Raw genomic sequence first — 23,265 nt, 5'->3', positions numbered from 1 at the left:
GCGTACTGTACCATCATTCAGCATTGTGGCCAGTCGAGACTCCACTAATGGAGGTAGACAGCGAGGCGGGTCCTTCTTCGCGGCCCTCGACTACCAGTTGGATGCCACCTCTGTCTCCTTCGCCCCCAGCTGACGCACGACGCGCCAGCCCTACCAACCCCGGCCCGGCCCTGGCTCCCATCCAAGAGCTACCCCGCACCACCTTTCTCCACCTCGAATACCCAGGCATCGTCGACTCAACTGTCCCCGCACTCCACACTGCGCTCGAAACTCTCTCCCCAAATCAGCCTCCGTATGCCAATGTGGGCTCAACGCTGGCTCACCTGGGACGGCTGGTGAGCCATAATGGTCAGGTCATAGAGTGTAGGTTGGGCACTGGCGCCGGAGGAGGAACCGGCGCAGAGAGGACCACTACAGAGGTCTATCGGCATCCACTTGTGGGAGTATTGGTGAACACGCACGATATAGTTGCTGTAGTCAGGAGAAGAGTCTGGCGCAAGAAGAGGAAAGCAGGTAGCGCGGCCCCTGATGGCACAAGCACAGAGACCAGTAGAGGACCGGCTCAAGAGGAAGTCAAAGAGTACAGCATCGAAGCGCTCGGGCTGGCTAAGCTCACGGCGAGGTGGAGGAAGATGGCAGATTTTGCTTATGAGCCAGATCTTGCTGGGCCTGGTCGAGAGCAAGAGGAGCCTTTGATCGATGTACCTGCTGCACTACGCAAAAAGAGTGCAACTCCCTCTCCTGCCCCCCTGTCCGAGGCTGGGCAAGACGAGGTCATGGCAAACGGGGATGGTCCAGAGGATACTGCTGCTCCAGAGTCATTCGAAACAACACACAGTGTGGCCAAGCGCGAGGTAGAGCGAGGGGGACTACTGGCAGTGCACGACGCTATGGCTCGTATGGATGTATCCTCGCTCCGATCGTTCATCATGCCTGAAGAGAAGGAAGACTATCAGATTGGTGTAGTCGACGAGAGTACGGGAGAGAAGTTTATGCGTAGCAACCTAAGGCTGCCGCCTCCCCCTCGATTCTCCAGCATCGAGATCCCCGTTCACTACACGTGAGTAGCCTGCTAGGTCAGTTCGGAGACTTACAGCGGCTGACCCTTTTCCCCTACGTATGCACCGCCTCCTCAGCTATCGCCAGCCAGCTTCTTCCAGCAAGCAGCCTTACGAGAGGCGCCTGCCAGATGGTAGTGTGATGACGGCTGAGCGATGGTCCAATGCCAACAGATGGCAAGGTATTGCTCCCATACCCTGGTCAGTCTACTCTAGAGCGCCGATTCCGAAAGCTCCACCCAAACCTGCATTGAGCAAAGAGGCCACTTGCAATCAGCAAATGCTGCTGAGGCTCCGAAACCTCATGGAAGAGAGACCCGTCTGGACGCGAGTGGCTCTGCTGAACCAATTGGCCAGCGATGAGGAGAGGACATTTGTCAACTACTCGAAGGAGTATCTATCCCTTGTGGCCTACACAATTACGGATGGCGCTTGGAAAGATACTCTGGTTAGATTCGGATATGATGTGCGGGACAGCTCCGAGTCAAGAATGTGAGTCGGCAAGGAGGGAAGAATGCAAAAGGTCACATCGGTGGACAGTATCACTGACAACTTCGTCGCTATCACCCGTTCCCCGCCTACAGCTATCAAAAACTCACCTTTCAGGCCAACCTCAATCGATCTGACCGAGGCCGTGGGCAATTCAGCGCTGCGTATGGCGGGGCCCACTTGAGTGGAGCAGGAGCAAAGGCGGTGCGCAGGGCTCAAGCTCGAGACGAGCAAGAAGGCGACGATAACGCTGCGGTTGTGCCTGCCTCTGCTGACAGGGAAGATGATCGCATGGACGACGACGCATCTGGGTCAGGAGGCGCCGCTGCTGCTGCCGCCGACCAAAGTACAGCGAATATCAAGCAAGAAGAGTCGGGACCTCTTCGCACGCACAGATTCAACGGCCAAGAATTCCATCGTCTGCAAAGTTCCTTCCAGCTCATTGACATCTCCGATCCTGTCGCCTTACCCTTTATCAATGCTTCTGGTCCTGCCGACCTTCTGGACTCGCCACATCCAGAGACGGGTTGGTACAGCAGTGATGCTCTAGAGAGGATCAAGTCGGCCGTGGGTCAGCGCTTCCACCACCTTGTGGAATTTGGCGTCCCAAAGGACGAAGGCGAGACGAGGGATGAGGTGCGACGCAATGATGAGAAGAGGGTAAAGATGAAGGAGAGGGCAAGGATGAGGGAGAGGGCTTTGCTGGATTTGGATAGGGAAGAGGAGCAGAGAGGCCTTCAACAAGAAGGGAGCGAGGAGCGTGAGCTCAGCCCTGTGAGGGGAGGGGAGGTCTCTCCTTCCTCTGCGGCTATAGGACGTACCTCGGGGTCGCCAGAGGGTCAACGTCGTATGTCTCCTGCTTCCTCTGGCAGAGGCAGCCCACCCACTCCTGCCAGACGGGGCGGCCGAAGAGTCGGGGCAGCAGCAGGCGCCAAGGGAAGGAGAGGGGGCAGGAGCGGTGCCACAACGACACTGGAAGACCCTGCCATCTCCGCCAATGCGGGAGCAGAGACAGGAACAGAAGGAGAAGCAGAAGGAGAGCCTTCTGCAGGTGGAAGCAGGGCTATACAGCAGGCTGGACAGGAGGACGGTGAGGAGACTACAGTGGCTGCGGTCGTTGCCCGAGCAGATGCGGAGGCTGCTGCTGCCACTCGAGCTGCGAAGCGGCAGCGTGGTGCAGCGAGGAAAAAGTGATCTTGAGCGATCCTCACATACGTCGGTGAAAGGCATACAATGACGATTGTCTTCATTGACCATGCGTTATCCATACCATAATTCAACAAAGACTCCGTTAGACGAACATCTTCTCCATCCCCAGCTCAACGAAAGTAGTTCAGCCTGACCCTGCCCTGCCCTGCCCTGCCCTTTTCCCTCCATTCATTCCCTCTCGCGTAAAGCTCCTTGCAAAGCTTCTCTATTTCACGGTTGCGGCGACAATTCTTCCCGGTCCCTCCCTTTGCCTCTATGCTGCTCAATCCTGCTGCTCAATCCAGCCTCTTCCCACCAGGCGACTTGTAGGCCGCCTTGTCCCCATTCCAGTACATGATGTACTGCGCTGCGATGATGCTAAGTGGACAGAAGTAGGTGAGGGACAGGATGCAGGGAAGAGGACTGTCAGCCTCCCTTTTCCGCTAGGCGCCCTTCTGTCTCACTCTGCTCACCCATTAAAAACGGTCGCTCCTGCAAACCCGGCCAGGAGGAGTAGATCATCCGTCTCCGTCGCCGTGGTAAAGACTCTAGCTACCGTCCCAAGCAGCTGTGCGAACACCACGATTGCGCTGAGATTTCCCGTTGCCTTTTCCCTGTTCAACTCCAGAATCTGAGGAATCTTGCTCAGGAGGGAGACGGGAATGGTTGTCCCCTGCAGGAGGGTCAGGAGGGATGAAGAGCAAAAGGACGGAGTGAGGAGGAAGAGGGTTAGGGAGATCATGCTTAGGGTTGCGAGAGTGAGGGGTACCACTCGAGAGGAAGTGGAGGAGGAAGAAGTACGGATGGCCCCTCCGCCTGTGATTGGGCGGGAGGCGGAGGGAGAGTAGTAGATGATAAGGAGGGTGATGAGCATGTCTGTGGGTGGTAGTGATGGGAAGGGTGAGATGGTGGATAGCTTGGTTTCAGCTGCCGAGCACAACGTGACCTTGATGCCTATGACATGATCGCGCTACACTTACTCTGCAGCGTCAAGCTAGCATTTTCTCCATAGGTACTAAAGGGCAGCTTTGACCTATAGGCGTAGATGAGGCTGACGGTGTACGCCCACACCTCTAGAGCATACATGGTAAGCGAGATTCCCTTTGCCGACTGAGCATTGATAATCTTGATCATCTGTGGTAACTTCATGATACTTCCAAAGACGACGATGCCTAATCCGAGTCCCTTTGAGATGAAGAGACGGATACAACGCTGCGAGGAGAGGTCGACATTGTAGACTAGGGTGGTGTAGCACTCTTGGCCGATGAGGGCAATGGCTGGATCCCGGATGAACCCGGGGAGGTTGTGAGTGACGCTCTGAAGTGCAGCTGTCATGGTTGGAGGATGGACTGTGTGAGGCTCAGAAGATGGAGGAAGATGGTGAGTATTTTGCGGATGAAGCTGTGCTGTGAATGTGTTTGTGTGCTTTCCGCTGTCTCTGCGTCGTGTTTGGTGATCGATGCTGGGCAGAAGCCATGTGGAGAAGTCAAGGCCAAGCCACGCACAGAATCTGACAAGAGAAGGGAGAAGCATCCAATGGATCCTTTCCGCAAATGTGTGCCTCCCATCGATACCATTGCCAGCATCATCTATATCGCAATGTCAATACCGACAAGAGGACTGCTACGTTCGACGACGCTGCTGGCTTCAGCAAGAGTCAGCACTGTGCAACGGACCCTTCCGCCGGTCTCCCAGCGCTTCAATTCTACATCCACAGCTGCTTCTTCTTCCTCCGCCTCGTCCAGCAAATTCGTCCCACCTGCACCACCCAAAGGACACAAGGGCGGCAACACACCTCGTGTAGGCACCACTTTCCTACTCCTTACAGTAGCGGGGATCGCAGCCACCTCCTATGGCCTCTATCGCTACTTTACCGCATTTGAGACATGGCCGCCACAATTGCGCGATGACCTTAGAGCAGCTGTCAAGCTCAGAAACTCCGGAGATGTGAAAAAGGCTGAAAAGAGGTTCAGAACGTAAGTCATCTACAGGTAGAACGAGTGCTCTTGTGGCCTGCTTACCTTTGCAATCTTTTGTTCTTGCAGCGCTCTGGCAACCGCTCAGATACTGTCGCCCGAGCTCCTAGCGCCCTCTCCTCTTCTCAAGGTGACCGGAATCAGCATTGCACTCGCCTCTATGCTGGAAGAGGCCGGTCAGCTCGATAAGGCATACATTGCCTACAAGGAAGCCTTCGAGTCATGCTGGACCTCGCAAGGAAGCGTGGAGGGCAGACCAGGCGTGGAGCGAGCACGAGCCGTAGCCATCTCTCAGAAACTAGGAGAGGTGGCCTTGCAGATCGCCGTCGTTGGCCCCGAGAGGAGCAGCGGGAGCGATCTAATAGGAACAGCCGCCGAGAGGGCTCTACATGCACTGCCTCTAGGCGACGCTGATGCAGAAGAAATTGGCCCTCCTCCCCCTCTGCCCAACAAGCGAGCCGCCCGAGAGGCAGCAGAGACTCACCTCGTCTGGAGTGTCGAAGAGCTGCTGCGCCTCTCCGTCCCACAAGAGGTTCAGCAGGCCGCTGCTGCCACATCTGCCGCTTCTCGCCCAGGCGCTGAGCCCCTAAGCAAAGACGTCAGTCAGACCGACTCGGTCTCTCTCGCCGAGCTAGATCTGCCACCTTGGGTGAGCCAGACGGATCTCCTCGGCTCCGTTGAATCCCTTGGCAGTTTCTACGCCCGCGAAGGTCGCACAGAGTACGCCGTACCCCTCTACCTGCAGGCCCTGGAGATCCTCATCCCCACCTCCTCTGCCAAGGCCCGGAAACCCCAGGAGAAGATCACCGTCTCGGATCGCTGTCGCGCGGCAGTGGTGATGAACAACCTCAGCCAGCTCTTCCTCGAAGGCGAGAAGCCAGACGATGAGGAGTCTGCTAAAGCCACGGCGGCTGCTGGAGGCAAGGAGAAGCAGGCATTGCAGTGGGCCAAGAAGGGACTGGCTCTAGTACAGTCGACGAATGCTAAAGTCGGATGGGGTTTGGGTCAAAGTCAGGGTCAGAGTGGGGCTGATGAAGGGACAGTAGCGCCTACAGTGGGCAAGGCGAAGGAGATTGTGGGCACAGAGCAGGAGGCACGGACCGAGGAAGTGAGGAGAGAGTGCATCAGGGCCGAAGTGACTCTGTTGGTCAATCTGGGGTCCCTATCGCAGGTGAGTAGGCCGGCTTAAACCGCCCGAAGAGACTTCACTTTCGATGCTTGTTATCTGACCACAAGCGCCCTCACCCTCCTTCGCTTCCATAGCTGGCAAAGGACGACTGTGCAGCTCGCAACTACCTACAGAGAGCTTACCGCTTGGCTGAGCAGGAAGGACTGCGCGAGGCTAGAAATCGAGCAGCCTCGATGCTGGCTGGTCTGGAGAGGTTTAAGGCCAAGGGCAGAACAGCCTGAGGGGAACGAGAGACGCAGAGTAATACCATCACTTATCGCCATCAATCATGATCTGTCTCCAGAACTGTGCGATGAGTTCTTCGGTGTATCTTGATCTGGCATTGCATTCTCTCCTTGCTACGAACGACTCTGAGCCTGCCTGCGTCGCATTGTACACATCTTCCCTGCCTTTCCTCTCTTCAGTATGCCTTCGCTCTATGTCTCCTTTCCGTAGTAATCAGAGTTCTTCGAAGGCACGTACTTCCACGTCTTGCCCGATGCCTCTAGGTTCTTCTTTGCCTCGGGCATGGCCCATGATTGGATGCTAGGAGGGAAAGGGGGAATGGAGGAGGAGGGCTTAGCGACTGAGTAGACTGCTGGAAGTGTCTCAATAGAGGTGACATTGGGGATGTGAGGACTCACCTGGTGTCAGGCTTGTAGAGGTAGCCGATTGTCATGAATACCAATCCACCACCCATTCCCCAGTACCAGATGTTCTCCCAGTCCTCCTTTTCGCGCTTCTGACCCTTGGGGAGGGGCTGGACGAAGACGATCACCATAGAAAAAGGGATCTCGAGCGTCAGTGAGCTTCGACGATGAAAGTAGCACCACATTGCTTTCCTGGCTGCTCGCTCACCTTCTCTCCAAACAGGAATCCAGAAGGCTGGTTATAGTTGCTTCCACCGCCAGAGGCTAGCCTACGCTGACCTGCCGTGCGCAGGGGAGCAGTAGCGAGCCTTGCGACTGCTCGTGAAGAGGATGATTGTGCGAGTTGCAGCATGATGGGTGGTGAGTTTGAGAGGGAGAGGCGGTGAAGGAGGGAAAGGGAATGGTCCGATATGCTCTCGGGTTGCTAATGACGAGGGGACGGGCGGAGCGACAGGCGGAGGGGCGTCCTCGACGTCTTGCTTCCGGCTCCGGTTTTTGGCAAAGGCAGAGTGTGGCGGGCGGAGCGAGGATGGGTCGAGGCCTGTCAGCTAATAATAATACTCTGCTCTCCTCTGCTCATCTCCATCCAACACCTCTTCCCCACAATCGTACCAACGTGGAAGCGACGTGATCCCGCCCTCGTCACCACCATCACCAGCATATATCCACGCCGCCATCTCACAACGGTAGCAAAGCCTTCTCTATAATCTCTCACGACGTTCGTAGCAACAAGCAAAGCCCGATAGTAGACACGCTCAGCATTCTCCCCCACGCTCCCTTTCCGCACAAGATTCCCCTCCTCCACGCTCTCTGCTCCCCGTACTACTGATACTACACGCAGCACGTCAAAAGGGCTGCTCCTATACCACACCGTCGCCATGTCTGCATCCTCGCAACTTCAAGTCGCTTCTCCGATTGTCAGATCTCCTGCGCCCCAGCCGAGGAATCAGCAACGCAAGCCCTCGTCCTCTAAAGTCAACAGTGCAAACACAATCCCAAAAGCAGCTGCTTCAGATGCGGTAGCTCACTCGCCGCGGGCATCCCCACGCAATGCAAGGCCCAGTTTGCCTAAGCAGAAGTCCGCTTCCCATCAACAGCAGCCTCAGCAGCCAGGAGCAGGAGAGCAGAAGCAGCAAAGAGGAAAGACGGCCGAGGTGAAGGACTCGAGCTCGCCACAGGTCAAGCCCTCTCGTCCAGCAGTCTCTGGAGCTGCTCATATCAGCGCGGATACCTCTGTGAGTGTCGCATCACCCAATAAAACTGCTGCTACCAGACAGCCCCTGCCATCGAGCGCCAAGAAGACTCCCAACCGCACCCCGTCTACCTCGAATTCAAAGGCAGCTACCCCTGCTCCCGGCGATACTGGCGCTCCCATTCCGGATCCCGTCCTTAAGACTACAGGTTGGGCAGAGATGGCAGAAGAAGAGTTCGGAGATCCAGCAGTCATGTCCTCCTTCCCCTTGCGGCCGCCACCTTCTGATGCCCAGCTGGCAAAGAAGGCTCGACAGAAGGCTAAGCAAAAGGAGAAGCAGGAGGCGAGAAAGTTGCTGAAGGGAGAGACCCCTTCACAACCAGAGTCTCATGTGACTCCGGCGCCGGTCCAGCAACATGCGGCTAATATCGTCCCCCAAGCCGAAAGTACTGAGCTGGGCATCTCAGAGCATAAGGAGGCCCCCGCGAAGTCACAGCCTCAGCCTTCGTCTTCCGTCCCTCAAGCCGTCCCGCTTGTGCCAAGGCCAAGTAACGATGGCAGCTCGTCTGCGCGCTCCGATCGATCATACGACTTTCACAGTATCTTCCAAGGAGGACGAGGCGGGTTCCAAAGCGTTCCTATGCGTGGCATGCATAGCTCGCTTCGAGGTAGAGGCGGCTCTCGCTTCGGTTCAAATTCTTCATGGGATGGTATCTCTCAGTGGAGAGAGCCCAAGGCGCCTAGTATGTCTCCTTCGCCATCTCAGTGGGGCAATGGCGCAGCTCCTCCCATCATGCCTCGGGCACAGAGAGAGGCAATGGAGCGGCAGGCTCGCCAGCAGCAACAGAAGGCTTTAGCGCCCAAGACCAGAGCGGGTAGCAATTCGGACGCTAGTCATAGTGGCCATTCCACACCTGCTACGACCGTCGTGTCCTCTCCGCTCCTACAGAGCAAGCGTAGCCTGGAGATAGAGACGCAGCTGCACCAGTCTGCAGCTGCAGAGAGTCAAGATGTGTCAAGGGAAGCGCAGGACAGCTCGGCTGTAGTTGACATGGCTCGGACGGGAACAGGTATGACAGACGAGCGTCGGGCGGAAGCCAGTGCTCTGGTAGCAGAGCATGGTACGGCAGATAGTGAGAGCCAGCCGCATCGAGTCGTTGTCAAGCTACCTTCACCAGTGGTTCACCGGGCAAAGCAGCAGAATGATGCAGAGGAACAGAAGGGAGAAGATGCTGGGGCCACTGCTGCCAAAGTTGCTGAGACTCAGGACGATCAGGACTCCGATGTCATCACTTTGCCGCTCCCTAGTGGCTTGCCGCTTGGTCTCGCCATCGATGCTGAAGGCCAGGTGTGGGACCTTCGTGAGGGCTTCGCGAACCAGGTGTCCCACTTTTCTTCACCTGCCGTGCAACAGATCCTGCGATCGTCAAATGCTTCTCAGGCAGAACCCTCTGCTGCTCCCGTCACGAACGACGCCCAGCATTCCACGTCTTTGCAGCCAGTAGCGGCCGACATGCCTCGCTCGGCAACGCATGCTCCAAGTCACATTCCTCGCTCTGCCGCGCGAGCGGCCGCCTTCCGACCTAGCGGATCTATCAGTATCTCAGCCTCGCAGTATGCCCAGTCTCAGTCACCCGAACAGCAGCACTTGCACGCCCTCTTCGCTGCAGCCCCTCGTCACGCGCCACGCGGCAGTATTCAGGACGACGTCTTCTCGCCCAGTGTCATGCAGTACTCGATGACCACAGATGGCATTCCTGCTTCCGCGACCCATCACTACACTCAGAGTCCCACCATGGCCTATTTTGACGGTTCACTGCCAGTCACAATGCACGGTGGCGCCTACGGGATGGCCCCTCCGCCGGGCTACTACCCAGGGTACGCCACCAATCCCGCAATGACGATGGAGCAACCTGGGTACAGCACACCTCTTTCGGCCTCTTCCTCACAGCAGGCCTTCCCGCAACATATGCTGCCGCAGGAGCAGTCCTTTGCTCAGTATGACCATCAGCAGCAGCAGCAGCAGCACCATCAACATCAAGTACAGCAACATCCATACCAGCCACGTCACCCTTCGCAAGCTTCGTACATGTCTCCGCATCAATACCACCAGCAGCAGCAACAATAATCATCTCATCACTAGCACGTCCGACGCCCTCTATTAGGGTCGGCGCCATTTCACTCTCGTATCACTTATGCTTCTTGTCTTCAATCAATGTCATCCATTATTGTCCACCATTCGCCATACTGTCCTCTGCTAGGGGATCAGTCTGACACTACCTAGCTAGCAGATCTGTTGCTGACCTCCCGTCCTGGTGCCGAGCTGGCAAGTAGGCCTCTTGATCGAGCCTGTGCTTGCGTTTCGCACATGCAGCCCTCGTGCAATTGATACACACGATTTTCGAGACGGGAAGACAAGATGAGATGGGCATTAAAAAAGACGAGCTATGTACAAATGGGCAGCCTGAGGCGGGGCTGAAAGGAAGACAAAGTCTGGTTCTGAGAATGAGCGTGTGTGTGCGTGTGTGTGCGAGTGTGTGTGTGAGTGAGTGAGTAGATATGGGTGGCGCCAGAGCTGGACCAGAGCTCGCCTTCAAGGTCCTTCTGATGGCATCGACGATTCCTACCTCACCAGGTAGGCTGTCCAATCCCGATGCTCTTCTTATCATGATCCATGCAAGCATACATACTCCTCAATCCCGCCAATCCCCACACAATAACCCCCTGTGTATCCATCCCTCCCACAGATCCAATACATCGATCGCTTCCCGCCTTCATAGGTCCCAAGCTCAAATGTTGCTGCTCCAATTTCCAAATTTTTCCACCCATCTTGAGCTCTGCTTTCAGATTAGCATTGCAAGGGAAAGTGTACAGGTCGTACTCGTGGTGAAAAGTCGAATCAGGTACGTCGGCCCAGAAAGCTTTTGCGCCTTCGGGACCAGCAACGATGAGAGATGTGCCAGAATCGAGGATGAGATCCATATTGGTGATACCACTCTTGCCTGCATGGCCTCCTTTTTTACCCTGAGTGCCCTTCTGCTTGTTCTTCTTTGAGTCGTTGTGAGAGGCAGGAGTAGAGTCGCGCTTAGCGGCAGCAGCATTGCTTGCAGAAGAAGGAGAAGCGGCGAATGAGTCGATGTTCAGCTGCCAAAAGCCGAGCTTGTTGATAGGTGCCCAAGCCAGATCTCCCTTGTACAAGGATCGCTCCGGTCCACCAAACTGCATCGAGGACTTGTTCGCATCGTTCTGTACAGCCAGACAGACGATTTTGGCGTCCAGACCTGAATTGCTAGCGTAGAGACGTTCGAGGAAAGAGGCGCCAGAGTCTAGATGGTGGTTGAGCTCCTTGAATGCCAGACCCATGACTCCATCCGCCTTGTCCTCTTGGAAATTCTTACTGATCGTATCTGCTGCGCCCACCTGCAGGTCTTTAATCTTGAGATCACCCAATCCGAGTTCACCTACACTGTGGAAGTGACCTTGGACATTGCCGATGCCGTACTGGAGGGAGAAACCCTTGGGCTTGCCTCCCTTGCCTTTGGTTGGATGGATGTTCGACGTGCCCATCTTGCCGGGGAATTTAGCGCCCTCGAGCCAAGGAGTGGTCGAACCACTGTCGATGGTCATTAGGTAGCGATCACCACCAATGGTGAACCAGGCATTGGGCTCGAGCTGATAGCCATCGGCGTTGAGCTCTACATCGAGGGGAACACTGACGACGCCCTTGGTCGTTGCAGCGAGACTGGAACTCAATTTTCCGGGGGTTGACTTGTGCTGCTTGTGCAGTCCAGTCTTGGGCGCAGTCTTCTTGTGATGAGACTTCTTGGCAGAGTGATGACCTTTGTGGAGATGATGAGCAGATCCCGTCTTGTTGGCATGACCATGTTGATGTCCCGCACTAGCATGGGTAGGGGCCGCCTTCTTCTTACTTTCTTTGCCGCTCTTGTCCTCTGTGACTTTCTTCGTCCCTTGATCGTCTTCTGCCCTCTTCTCACTAGTGGTAGCAGGCAAAGGCGATTTGCTTCCCATCTGCTTGACGACATTCATGACATCGTCCTGAATCAGATCAACAGCATACTGCCACGCCTTTGTCAAATGCTCAATCTTGGCCTGAGCAGCTGGGTCAGACGTGTTACCATAGCGCTGTTGGACCTTGAGGGATTGAGCTGCAATGGTGGCTAGCTGAGCTGGGGAGAAGAGATCGGTAGAGGGAGAGCCGGGGCCGAAGCCGGACAGGAGGTTGGTCGTTGGCTTACTGAGCCCATTTTCTGAGACACTGGAGATGTTTTGAGTGGCAGCTCCTGGTACCAGACGCTTTTCGTTTACTTCGGAGCGCTGGGCAACGCCCTCTTGGTCCAAAGTGGAAGGGATGCGTCGCAGCTCGAAGCCCTGAGCCTTCCCCTCTGCCAGAACCGAAGCTGTAGAGAGAAGGCACAGAGCACAGAAGACGAAAGGAAGGAGAGCCAGGAAGGCTGTGGAGTGTAGACGCAGCATGGCGTTGTGGGGTATATGTTGAGGTGTTTTGTGCTTGAGCTCCCAATGGAAGGCTCACAAGAGGGCCGGGGAGAGAAGTGTCAACAGGGGTAGGAGCAGTAGCGAGAGACGCGCGTGTCGTGACGGACGGACGCGGCAAGGAGCTACCGGAGAAAGGGGGAGGACCGGGACAAGTGGTTGAGAGAGGGTAAGGTCAGTAGTGTGTGACTGCCCACAGGGTAGATTGGGGAAAGCGAAGGGACGTCAACGGAGATGGGACAAGGGGTGGGTATGATAACCTCTCCCACGACTTGTCCAGAGGACAAGAGGAGACGGGCAGATACTTGCAACGGCTAGCAATTGGGGACACGACAGATCTGTGAGGCCATGTTCGCCCAGGCACCGGATCAAGAGTGCAATGCCCCAGGGCAAGGGCGCCAAAGAGACGATCAGGCACGCATATTCCGGAGAATAGACGACGGACGAGGGAGATGCTGGTCAGACGAGGTGGTCAGCTCAGCTTCACTCTCCAGACAGGGGTAACAATTCTTTGAAAGCGCCGAGGCCGCCAGGCAATCCATGACCGAGAGCATGACAAGGCAGGCCCATTCGTCGTCGGGTCCGCTGTGTACCTAGATCACTGTCGGGTCGCACTGACCCCTTGAGCGTCCTTCTTCGGTGCCTGTTCCATCCATAAAGTCCCGCGTCATGTCGTCATCGTCATCACGGAGGCAAGCAAGCGAAAGTGCGGAAGAAGAACGATTGATATTCATTGGTCTAGAAAATTTGGGGAAGCGAGTAAGACAAGGCGAAAGCTGTAGCAACTCTAGAGTGAGCTGCAGATACCCATGGTGCTACAAGACGTCTGCCTCGTCTTACTCTAGATCACTACATTGAGCTTGGATCTGTCTAACAGGGTGCGCAGGGGCAGGGCGGAGATGGCGATAGAGCGACATCTACCACAGACGAGACTCCAGGAGTACATCGTCGTTGGGTGGGAGACCAATGAGACCCTTCATGAAATTGGCCAGTCCGTTCCTCTGGCGAGAAATGGCATTGACCGCCTCTCGTCCCTTCTTGGCCAGGGGAGCCTTGAGAGAGAAGGACAGCAGACTCATGATCGTGTACATCGTCTTGTAGCTCTCCTCTGCATTGGCAGAGTCGCCATCGGTGTACGTGATTCGAGTCATGAGCTCGGCCAGAAGGACCAAGTCCATCAAGATGGGAGTGGCCAGCAGTGAATCCTCACAGATGTTCGAGACCATGATGCGGTTGCGTCCACCGAGGGTGAGCTCAGAGTAGTAGTCGTCCATGGCAACCTTTCCGTCTCCAACGGCAGGGAGATACTTGATGACAATGCAGTGATCAATCTCCTTGCTGGGAAGGGAGTTCTTGCTGGCTCGGGGGTAGAGGAGAGCGTTGGACTCGACGAGATCATCGACGACTCCTCGCTTGCTAATCTCTTTGCTCTGGAAGGTCGAAGGGACGGACAAGTTGTGTCCGTCATTGTTGCCCAGGTGGTTGTACGAGGCAATGCTCAATGGCTTGATACCAGCGTTGACCAGCATCTCTGCCAATGCAGTCTTGAAGCGCGTCTGACCGGTCTTGAGGTCGTCACCGCCGATGAATGCCTTGTGGCGCTCAGCCAGCTCGATGGCACCGGGAACAAAGGTGTTCTGAGGAGCTCCGTTGATGTAAGGGACTCGCTCAAGGATACAGGCGACTGCAAAGAGCGTCGAGGGAGAGACCTCAGAGTGAGACGTCTTGATGGCGTTGAGCAAGTTGTCGGCGGTGTCGTTGACCCCGGGAATGATTTCAGAGTATCGCTCCGTGTTGGCAGTCCAAACGACGATGACTTGTTCAACTCCATTGTTCTGCTTGAACTCGCGAATGTCAGTTCGAAGCTGGTCAAGGTGAGCTTGCTTGTCGGATCCGGGCAGGATGTTGTCAACTCGGTCTTCCTGGTTGGCAGCAATGAAGTCCGGGTAGTAGATGGAGCGAAGAGGCTTCATGTTCTTGGTCAAAGGGACAAGCTGGCGCTGGAGGTCGTAGTCGAGGACCTTGGCACGAGTGGTGGCAGCGTCAATGGTCATACCGCTGATGTCCCAACCACCGAGGACAAGGTCGTTGGGGTGAACCATGGGCAAGACGCTACCAAAGGGCACGTAGATGTCCTTGCCAGTGACAGGGTCGGAGCCCAGTCGGATGGTCGAAGCTCGGACGAGGGAGCCGTAGAAGTTTGGCTTCTGCAGACCTTCCTTGTTGTTCCAGGTGAGGTTCTCTCGGTTGGACAAGACAGAGGCGGTGAGGGTGGTTCCATTGTTGCCTCCCCATCCAACCATCATGAGACCAGTCTTGGGTACCTTTCGTCCAGTCTTGAACTGGTACTGGCTGGTGACAGGCTTGGCCTGGTACTCGGTCGTGCCATCGGCCTTGTTGACTACGTTGACGTGAGTGTCTCGGTATGAGTACTGGCTGATGATAGCGTCATCCTCGTACTTGACGTGAGGAGAGTCGACCTTGATAGAGATCAGGTCTTCGTGTCGAGCGGCGGTCGGATTGACTGGGGCTGCAACGCGCTGCTCAGCACCGTTGGCGTGGGCGGTATGGCCGTTAGAGTGGCCGTTGCCGGTAGCGATAGGAGCCATGCTTGGAGATTGATGGGAGTAAAAGTGATCAAAGAGTTGGTGGAGGTGAGGCGTTTAGAGACACTTAGGGTCGAGTCCAGCGCAAACGTGCTTGCCCCGGAAACAGTTGTCTGGCGAGATGAGAAGGGGCGATAGGGTCAGCGATTGCAGAGACGGTGGGATTCACAGCCATGTCTTGGTTGCATTCAGCAAAGAGTCTCAGGTTATAAGACCCCATTTCAACCGCAGTGGCAGCTGGAAGGAGCCCAAGACCGGACTTGTGTCTGAGACGGAGACTATCTCTGTACGGGAATACTCACGGTTGGAGACGAGGCCGTTGGCGAAAATGTTGGGCAACACTTAGTAGGTTCAACCGAGATTGAACCTGGCGAACGAGTACTTTGGTGTGAGCAGGTGTAAGAATGTGTACAGTCGCGGGTACGACGGCGTTGTGCGTTTGACTGGCGAATGTGCGTTGTGTGGTGTGGTTGGGAAGGAGAGGAAAGAATAAAGGGACCCTTTTGACGACGCCGGGAGGGAGGGGCGTGTCCCACTGTGTCCCCCCCTCCGCGTACCGTGGAATGCCGGCGGGCGCGGGGGGCGTCGGGCGCGTGGCTGAAGGGGGGCCCCGAGGGTTGAAAGCGGCAGGCAGCGGGCGGCACACGTGGCAGTCGTGCATCTTGGCGCCTCTCACACTGGCAAAGTGCCGGACTGAGCAAGCCGGACAATGTGACACCCTCGACGATCCGAGCTGCTGCTGCTGCACAGAGATTGACCCGCTGCATGGAGAGAAGAGGCGCACAGATCTGCTAGTGACATGTCATGTAAAGTGGACAATGCTTACGCTGCAGTGGGCCAACTTGTGTGGTCCTAGAGCGTACGCTGCGAGCAGAGTGTCGAGAGCTCGTCTTCGAATGCGCAAACCATCATCAGCTTGAGATAGCACCCGGGCTCAGTACCTTCGCCCATGGCCTCGTCGCTCTTCGGAAGTTGGCGGTACATCTTGACATTGAACTCGACTTCGTTGGGCCACCTTACTACGCATCGCAGATGGACGGTTCGTCACAATCATGCTGTTCTGCATCAGAAGATGTCTGATGACTCCTGAGGGGCGTGGGGGAATGAGAGCGAGCGCAGCGGCAATCGTCGCTGGCGCATCGGCTGTAAGCGCGGCACATCACTTGCACGATTGCCTTTTGCTCTTGTGCAAGCCCTCATTCGATCTTCACAGCCTGTGGGAATCTCGGCTGACAATTGATATACTGTATTTCTTCTAACATCGTAAGCATCGAGACCGTGAAGTATCAACACCGTATTGGCCATCGCTGTGCCTCTCCCTACACATTGTGATTTCCGATTATCAATCAACGGACCCATTCCCGCGTCCCCACCTTGTCACACAGGAGGGCGGTGATATGGTAAGTAAGGGTTCCTAGACGCTTTGGGATCGATTCAACTTGACGTGATATGCCCAACGAATCAGCCTGTAAAGCGAAAGGCCGAGCGCGAAAGCACCGGTAGCTGCGACAAGAAGGTCAAAGAGTCAACGGGGGGCTATACGACGGGTGAGCAGCTTCTTTGTGCTCGACATGGTGCAAGAGGCTCTGCACCTGACGTTGACGATACTCCTGAGGCCTCTTCTAGAGAATGAGCGGGCCATACTGATGGCTCTGACGAAGCTGGCCCTTGAGAACTGTAGGGTAAGTGCGATCCCGTTGTACGGATTTAGCCCTTCACGGCAAGTGTCTGATCAAGGCGACTGATGGAACCCATCGATTCTCTGCCCTCACTATCAGCGCATCGCAGAATCCCCTGGGACAGGTGAGAAGAGCACTTCAGCAATGAACATGAAAGTGCGAAGTATGATGAAGGTGAGTCATCTCCCTGGATGACTGTAACACAATTTCCTAGCTGAGGGGTGTGGCTGACGCTACTCTGGGCTGGACTTGATTGTAGAACATAGACAAGACGCTTTTGGGAGGGGATGGCAAGTGGGTTGATACGTACAAGGTGGAGCGAGCAGGGAAGGCCGAACCTTGATCTAAGATGGAACAGTCATGACCTTCATCAGTCGTGCTGAGTCTCATCAGCCTCGTTTGTATTCTGTCTCCTGCAACTTCCTCCGCTAACCAGTACCCAATTCATATCGCTGTTTCCCCTCGTACGTCATCGGTCGGACGTGTGAGCACGTACTCCGACCTCGTTCAGGAACAAGGGAATAGCTCCGGCGTAGAGAAAATTTCCGACACAAGAGTCGCTATGGAGCAATCAACGTTGTTCTCTCCCTCTCTACACTTACAAAGCTTTTCCCCCTCACACACCCTTGCACGCTTCCTTCAATTTGATGCTCAACATTTACCGCTCGTGAACCACTGCAAAGGGAAGTCATACCACCCATTAGAAGGTCAAACATGGTCAGTATAACGTGCATCGATAAGGCAAGGAACACACTGACACTCACATTCCCCGGCTCCTCTGTTCATGTCAGCCTCCCAAGCGACCAGACATCTTTGACGAAGACGACGGAGAGCAGAGCAGCAACGAGGATCAGAAGACGGACGTCAAAAAGTGTAGTAGAAGCAAGACTCCCTCTCCGAAGAAGAAGGTCAAGGCTGAGAGTGGGGGTGCATCTCCTGGCCGAGCAGCTGCGAATGCTTGGTCTAAAGGTAAGACATCGATATGCTGAGCAAGGGTGGGAGCTTGTGAGCTAATTCAATGCATCTTTCTACGCCTGTTTTCACTGGCGATAGAGGAAGAAGGAGCTGCTTTCCGCGCTGCCGCGGAGCTCGCCCTTGCAAACTTACCGGTACGTACAGTGTAGCGGTGGTGTCGAAGGGATCACACGTCCTTGTGACTACACTCATATCAACTGCACACTCTGTGCCCTGCTGCCTCAAAATAGCTCATTATTAAAGCTCCAGGCCTCGAGGCACGTAATCTCTCTCAATTGTAAGTGAGCTTACTTCTTCGACCACGATGGAAATTTCCTCTCCAATGCTCATCGTCACTTGCGCTTTCCCCTCTCTCTGTCATCTCTTGCTCTTCTCACACCTTACAAACTACGGTGTGGAATGACTGACAGGAGTCACAAGTTCCGTTCCATGCTCAAGAGCCTCGACAAAGCTAATGCCTGGGGAGATGGAAAGTGGGTTGATGATTTCAAGATCGCCAAGAAGCAGGGGTAGGAGATGAAGATGACCGAAAGTCCACGCCGCGCTTAAGAGCGATCCCACTGGCTCCACGAAGGCAGGGTGATAAAGTCTTGTATTGCTCTTTCTCACTCCCTCAACAATATGAGATCATCGACTGCTTGAGTGATGCCTCATTGCCATTCAGAGCTTGAGCATGAGCCCCTGGACTGCATATCGTCTCTGCCTCTATCGGGCTTGCCGTCTAGATTGCTCGCCGTCTAGATTGCTCTCCGCACCTCGAAATGCCTGCGAATAAAGAAGAGAAGAGCGTCTCGTTAAACCAGATGCAATGTGATTCTCTTGCGTATACTGAATCTCTGCTTACCTCTTGACAAAGACGACTTGAACTGCGCATACGCCTAGGAGCATGAAGGCCTGGATGATTGACCAATACTTTACACGGGAGTTGGTCGACTCGGCAGCTGAAACGGCAAAAAGAGTCGATCAGCGGCTCACTTCAGATGCAGATACCCTGGCGAACAGCATCAGCTGATAGCTCCTCGCACTCACTATTCCTGTGCACCCTCTCCCTGATCACCAAGTACTCCTGTTCGTCCTTGACCGCCTGCAACCCGGCCGCCAAGTCCCTAATCTGCCTCTCAATGGGCAGCATATCCCCTTCATCAGGCACATAGATGATCCCATGCACATTGAACGACAGCGTCTTATCGGAGATGTGACTGAACTCGTTGCTGAAGCAATACGTGTACCTTCCGGTATGCTGGGCGGTAAAGGAGTAGGTACCTGTATCGCGACGCTTGTGCTCAAAGAGGCGTACATTTTGAGGGTCTTCCAGGTAGACGTCTACGTCTAGGTGACCTCCACCGCCTACTTGGTAGGTTAGAGTCATTTGGTCCGAGGGGTTCAGGTCCTCGAAGAAGCATTCCTTTGAGGAAGGGGGAAGCTCGATCATGTGTGCTTGGGCGAGGATGGAGGAGAGGAGTAGAAGGCAGAGCGAGAGGATCGTCATTGAGCCAATGGAAGGTATCGAGCGCATCGCCCTGAGCGGCGACGCTCTCCGCGATGACGCTGATGATGCTGAGAGACGCATGTCGTGTGAGGCGGTCGTGGAGGAAGACGTTGCAGGGCGGGGGCAATTGTCCGCGTCGTGAATCGTAGCCGCAAGCAAAGAGGCTTGCGCTGCGCTCTGTATCGTCTGATGCGCTCTCGAGTTCCTCACGGAGCCAGCCAGGGATAGTGCTGCGAGCAGTGGATACGAGCTCGTCGTCGTTGCTTGCGATGAGGGGTGGTCAGAAGGGAGGGCGAGACAGGAAGGAACAAGCAGAAGACGGACCCTCACGCACACGCACACGCCCCCCCGCGCTACGCCGCCGGACCGACAGCCAGGCAGACGAGGGAGGCAGAGACGCAGAGACGCTGGAGCCACGCAAGTCCAACACCCACGCCCAATTTCAAGCGCCGGCACAGAGTGGAGTCAACGGCACCACCAAGGAAGAATCGATACGACAAGGGTAGAAGACGCATATACACACGCTACTCATCACTACTCTATCTCATCATCACCCCTCCTTCATACATGGCCTCTACCTCTGCTTCGTCCTCGACGATATCGCCCAATCGCCATCCTCGCGTCGGCCTCGCAGTCTTCCTCGTAGATGACCGCGGATACGTCCTCATCGGCAAGCGCAAGGGCGCCCATGGCAGCGGTACCCTCGCCCTACCCGGTGGACATCTAGAATGGAATGAATCCTTTGAGGAGTGCGCCGCTAGAGAGGTACTTGAAGAGACGGGGGTGGAGATAGGATCTCATTTGGGCGATGACGAGGTGGGGACAGCAGCAGGAGGGGGACCGTTGGAGGGACAGGGAGTCAAGTTCCTCACTGCCCTCAATTGTACGGGCATCACTGGCGGGCAAACCACATCGCCGGATGGACTACACTACGTCACCATCTTCATGAGAGCAAGGGTACACCGTAAGCCGGGGGAGCAGGAAGTGCCGGTCAAGGTGAGCTAACAGGGTTGTCTTCTTGAGAGGCTTGATTGGAGGTATAGCTAATCGCAAGTTCTCCCTCTTGCCTTCTTGCGTGCAGCTGATGGAGCCGGAGAAATGCTCCGGGTGGGTCTGGGTACCTCTCAAGTATCTCTTTTCCAACGCAGAGGCCCAAGCCTCCCTGGAGCGTATGGAGGCATCCGCACAGCAGCAAGGAATCAGCCTAGGTGCCTCTATGGAGAAGCTCCTCTTGGCCCAGCGACTGGGAGAACGAATGCGGGATGGCCAAGCAGCAGGAACAGATGGTACTTCGGCGATGCGAGGCGCTACATTCGCTGGGAAAGCTGACGGGGATCGCTTTGGGCCGCTGGAAGACGAGGAGTACGTTGCGTATGCCCTCGCAGATGATCTGGCGCAAGGGGCCGTGCTATTCAGGCCACTGACGGACCTCTGCAGGCAGCAGGAGAAGCTGCTAAGGGAAGAGCTAACGTGAGTAGCAGAAAGATTGGTGATGCTCGGGCTCAAAGGTGACTGACATTACCCCCTTTTCCCCACCTCCCCCCTCCTTCAGCCCTACTACCCACGCCTCTTCGCCGTCAAAATATCGCTCCCCTGTGACCTCTCCTCGCAAGTCGGCAGCCGCTGCTGCTCCCCAGCTCCCGTCCGGGATCCTAGATCAAGACGCCACAGCCGTGATCAACCAAGCCCTCTCCTCACCTCCCCACCTCAAGCACACCCTCACTCTCACTTTCCCCACTCCCACGCCGCGACATGCACAGCATCTCGCCTCGATCCTCTCCGTGGACAAGCCTCTGCGGCCAAATGATACTTCCATCAAGTACGAGCCACGCGCGGCAAGTCTGAGCGTGGAGCTCAAGACTAGCACAGTGAGGCTTCTGAGACTAGCGGGGAATTCGCTCTTGGAGGATGTGGCGCTGGTGCTTAGGACCATGCAGGCTTTCCCCGGACCTGGAGGGGTTGGTGCCGGGAAGCGTGTGGAAGGAGTGGTTCTTCATCAGCAGGAGACGGGAGAGGGAGCGGCTGGTGAGCAGGAAGTCTTTGAAGAAGGGACAGTGGGAAAAGTAGAGAGACCTGGGGCTTAGAGCAAGGAGGCAGCATCGCACCTACCGGCAGCATTGCCTAGATGCCCAGCCGCCCGTCTCGCTCGTCACGCGAAGCATACTAACACGCAGAGCAGTCTAGACGGGCCATTGCGCCCAACAATGCAGTATCTAATGGATATGTCATTACTTGCAAGAGCACTGCTCCCTCGGCTCCAACACACACATCGATCTCTCTCGTGTCAAGCAAGTGCTGCAGCTCAAACGCGCTCGAGAACCAGTGCGATTCCCTGTCCACCACCGATGCACGCGCTGACTACGGCGTGCTTCTTGTCCAGTCGGATGAGGTTGTGAACAGCATTCGCAGTGATTCTGGCGCCTGACGCGGCGAGCGGGTGACCCAGAGCGATTGCCTGGCGAGGTGGGAAGGGGGAGAGAGAGTGAGGAGAGAGGAGGAGGAGGTGTCAATGGTCGCCGACATGCGATGCGTAGCGCTCTAGGCGCGCGTCTGCCACGGGCTACTCACACCTCCGTGAATGTTGAGCTTCTCATTGGGAATCTCCAGCTCCTTCTGCACGCTGAGAACCTGAGCTGCAAATGCCTCGTTCACCTCCACCAGGTCCATCTGGTCCAGTGTCATCCCTGCCCTCTCCAACGCCTTCTTGACCGCCTCGACAGGTCCAATACCCATGATGCTCGGCTCGCAGGCAGTGTAGGCGTAGCTCACCACACGGGCGAGGGGCTTGAGACCATACCGCTTCAGAGCCTCCTCGGAGGCGACGATGTTCGCGGCGGCACCATCGCAGATACCAGAAGCATTACCGGCAGTCACGGCGCCCTCTTTCTTGAAGACAGAGGGGAGCTTGGCGAGGGACTCAATGGTCGTCTTGCCTCGGGGGTGCTCATCGACAGAGAAGGACTCGGTTGCCTAGAGGCAGGCGTGTGGAGGATCATTTGTAAAATGTCAACATTGAGGTTCGAGTAGACTTCCTCCCTTTGGCTCATCCTCTAAACTCACCTTCTTGACCTTTACCTCCACTGGTACAATCTCATCCTTGAATGCTCCCTCCTCATTTGCCTTTTGCCACCTCTGTTGACTCTGCAGTGCAAATTCATCACACTGTTGTCTTGAAACTCCATACTTTTGGGCCAAATTCTCCGCAGTAATCCCCATAGGTGTAGGTGTAGGCACCATATCAGTGAGAGCAGCAGCAAGAGAGTCTACAAGTTTGAGGTCCACTCCATACTTTCCTCCTCCAAAGCGAACACCGTGTAGTGTGTAGGGAGCAAGAGACATGCTTTCTGTCCCTCCGGTCAAGAGGAGATCTCCATCCCCTGTAGCGATGTCCTGTACAGCATTAATGATACTCTGAAATCCACTTCCACACAGCCTGTTCACCGTAAGAGCAGGAACCGTCACTGGCAAGCCAGCATGGTGTCCCACATGTCTGGCAAGATAGGCAGCAGAGTTGTCTGATCCGTGAACATTTCCAAAGATGGTCTGCTTCACCTCCTTTTCGATTCCAGAAGGAAGAGTGTCGAGAGCTCCCCGAGAGGCGTACCCTCCGAGTTGAGCGGCAGTGAGAGTGGAAAGCTTGCCGCCAAAGGCACCAAAGGGTGTGCGCTTGGCGGCGACGATGTAAGCCGCTTGACGGAGAGAGGGTGTTGCGAGCATGACGAGGGCAGGCGAGAGGAAACTAGGGAGTTGGATCGATTGAGGGAGGAGGATGTAGAGGTAGAAGAAGAAGAGGAAGAAGAAAGTAGATTCGTCCATCTTCCTCCTTTCTTTTGTTCACTCTACTCTACGCAGCTTGGTGGAGAGCCGCCCCCGCCCCCGCCCCCGCCTCTGTCCGGTCTGTCCGGCAACTTGGCCCTCGCGCATGTGAGAGGACAGCCGAGCCGAGCCGAGTCGAGATCCCCGCGCATGACAAGGCTCATCCACTCTACCTCCAAACCGATACATGACAACGTCGTCGAGAGACGAGATTCTCTCATCTCCTTCTTTACCTTCAGCATCGGGGCGAGAACGGCAGAAGAGAGACGGAAAAGGCAAGACTGGAGACACGGGCCATCAGAAACCCACATGCGTGCATCAGAAATGGGGCAAGAAGTGTCTTCGTATCACGGGCCAGAGCAGATTCGAAAAGAGAAGGTAGAGTACAAAAAGTCGCGAAGCAAGGTAGCAAGAGGGGAAGAGGGGGTGAGGGGGGACATTGTTTGTGAAAGGGGTGGTTGGAGAAG

The 23,265-nt window shown here is 55.7% G+C and overlaps 11 protein-coding genes across 11 annotated transcripts; 5 read left to right on the top strand and 6 right to left on the bottom strand.

Annotated features, from left to right (window-relative positions):
• Positions 1-3: 3 nt before the first annotated feature.
• Positions 4-2,971, top strand: BCV69DRAFT_284570 (hypothetical protein). Its single transcript, XM_025493092.1, has 3 exons — positions 4-1,060; positions 1,137-1,550; positions 1,643-2,971. Exons 1-3 carry the CDS (start codon positions 102-104, stop codon positions 2,739-2,741), a joined length of 2,472 nt encoding a protein of 823 aa, XP_025346121.1. The 5' UTR covers positions 4-101; the 3' UTR covers positions 2,742-2,971.
• BCV69DRAFT_272875 (mannose-P-dolichol utilization defect 1 protein) lies at positions 2,930-4,120 on the bottom strand. Its single transcript, XM_025490990.1, has 3 exons — positions 3,716-4,120; positions 3,209-3,611; positions 2,930-3,113 (listed from the first exon to the last, which is right to left on the bottom strand). The coding sequence occupies exons 1-3, from the start codon at positions 4,068-4,070 to the stop codon at positions 3,032-3,034; spliced, it is 840 nt and encodes a 279-aa protein (XP_025346120.1). The 5' UTR covers positions 4,071-4,120; the 3' UTR covers positions 2,930-3,031.
• A 176-nt stretch (positions 4,121-4,296) lies between these two features.
• On the top strand, positions 4,297-6,327 carry BCV69DRAFT_284568 (hypothetical protein). The gene is made up of 3 exons (XM_025493091.1): positions 4,297-4,711; positions 4,781-5,882; positions 5,975-6,327. Exons 1-3 carry the CDS (start codon positions 4,335-4,337, stop codon positions 6,119-6,121), a joined length of 1,626 nt encoding a protein of 541 aa, XP_025346119.1. The 5' UTR covers positions 4,297-4,334; the 3' UTR covers positions 6,122-6,327.
• On the bottom strand, positions 6,087-6,912 carry BCV69DRAFT_284567 (hypothetical protein). The gene is made up of 3 exons (XM_025493090.1): positions 6,738-6,912; positions 6,524-6,639; positions 6,087-6,425 (listed from the first exon to the last, which is right to left on the bottom strand). The coding sequence occupies exons 1-3, from the start codon at positions 6,879-6,881 to the stop codon at positions 6,317-6,319; spliced, it is 369 nt and encodes a 122-aa protein (XP_025346118.1). The 5' UTR covers positions 6,882-6,912; the 3' UTR covers positions 6,087-6,316.
• A 205-nt stretch (positions 6,913-7,117) lies between these two features.
• BCV69DRAFT_284566 (hypothetical protein) lies at positions 7,118-10,209 on the top strand. The gene has a single exon (XM_025493089.1). It carries the CDS (start codon positions 7,408-7,410, stop codon positions 9,847-9,849), a length of 2,442 nt encoding a protein of 813 aa, XP_025346117.1. The 5' UTR covers positions 7,118-7,407; the 3' UTR covers positions 9,850-10,209.
• Positions 10,210-10,213: 4 nt separating this feature from the next.
• On the bottom strand, positions 10,214-11,006 carry BCV69DRAFT_284565 (acid protease). The gene has a single exon (XM_025493088.1). It carries the CDS (start codon positions 10,944-10,946, stop codon positions 10,350-10,352), a length of 597 nt encoding a protein of 198 aa, XP_025346116.1. The 5' UTR covers positions 10,947-11,006; the 3' UTR covers positions 10,214-10,349.
• A 1,726-nt stretch (positions 11,007-12,732) lies between these two features.
• BCV69DRAFT_284564 (putative myo-inositol 1-phosphate synthase) lies at positions 12,733-15,266 on the bottom strand. Its single transcript, XM_025493087.1, has 2 exons — positions 15,142-15,266; positions 12,733-14,952 (listed from the first exon to the last, which is right to left on the bottom strand). Exon 2 carries the CDS (start codon positions 14,840-14,842, stop codon positions 13,151-13,153), a length of 1,692 nt encoding a protein of 563 aa, XP_025346115.1. The 5' UTR covers positions 14,843-14,952; positions 15,142-15,266; the 3' UTR covers positions 12,733-13,150.
• Positions 15,267-16,144: 878 nt separating this feature from the next.
• On the top strand, positions 16,145-18,022 carry BCV69DRAFT_314150 (hypothetical protein). The gene is made up of 8 exons (XM_025495092.1): positions 16,145-16,239; positions 16,305-16,386; positions 16,466-16,521; positions 16,618-16,692; positions 17,310-17,487; positions 17,572-17,627; positions 17,724-17,770; positions 17,904-18,022. The coding sequence occupies exons 1-8, from the start codon at positions 16,237-16,239 to the stop codon at positions 18,004-18,006; spliced, it is 600 nt and encodes a 199-aa protein (XP_025346114.1). The 5' UTR covers positions 16,145-16,236; the 3' UTR covers positions 18,007-18,022.
• Positions 18,023-18,230: 208 nt separating this feature from the next.
• Positions 18,231-18,982, bottom strand: BCV69DRAFT_251875 (supernatant protein factor, C-terminal domain-containing protein; the record flags this gene model as incomplete). Its single annotated transcript, XM_025490450.1, has 3 exons — positions 18,231-18,258; positions 18,338-18,434; positions 18,523-18,982. 3 exons carry the CDS (start codon positions 18,980-18,982, stop codon positions 18,231-18,233), a joined length of 585 nt encoding a protein of 194 aa, XP_025346113.1.
• Positions 18,983-19,446: 464 nt separating this feature from the next.
• BCV69DRAFT_284561 (hypothetical protein) lies at positions 19,447-21,427 on the top strand. Its single transcript, XM_025493086.1, has 3 exons — positions 19,447-19,978; positions 20,064-20,452; positions 20,535-21,427. Exons 1-3 carry the CDS (start codon positions 19,550-19,552, stop codon positions 21,064-21,066), a joined length of 1,350 nt encoding a protein of 449 aa, XP_025346112.1. The 5' UTR covers positions 19,447-19,549; the 3' UTR covers positions 21,067-21,427.
• On the bottom strand, positions 21,285-22,750 carry BCV69DRAFT_291013 (thiolase; the record flags this gene model as incomplete). The annotated part of the gene is made up of 3 exons (XM_025493736.1): positions 22,043-22,750; positions 21,551-21,952; positions 21,285-21,437 (listed from the first exon to the last, which is right to left on the bottom strand). Exons 1-3 carry the CDS (start codon positions 22,697-22,699, stop codon positions 21,285-21,287), a joined length of 1,212 nt encoding a protein of 403 aa, XP_025346111.1. The 5' UTR covers positions 22,700-22,750.
• Positions 22,751-23,265: the final 515 nt, after the last annotated feature.

The sequence above is a fragment of the Pseudomicrostroma glucosiphilum genome (genome assembly GCF_003144135.1).
Source record: "Pseudomicrostroma glucosiphilum strain MCA 4718 unplaced genomic scaffold BCV69scaffold_13, whole genome shotgun sequence".
NCBI lineage: Eukaryota > Fungi > Basidiomycota > Exobasidiomycetes > Microstromatales > Microstromataceae > Microstroma > Microstroma glucosiphilum.
Note: the sequence above shows the minus strand (reverse complement) of the source record. Positions and strands in the feature narration are given on the sequence as shown.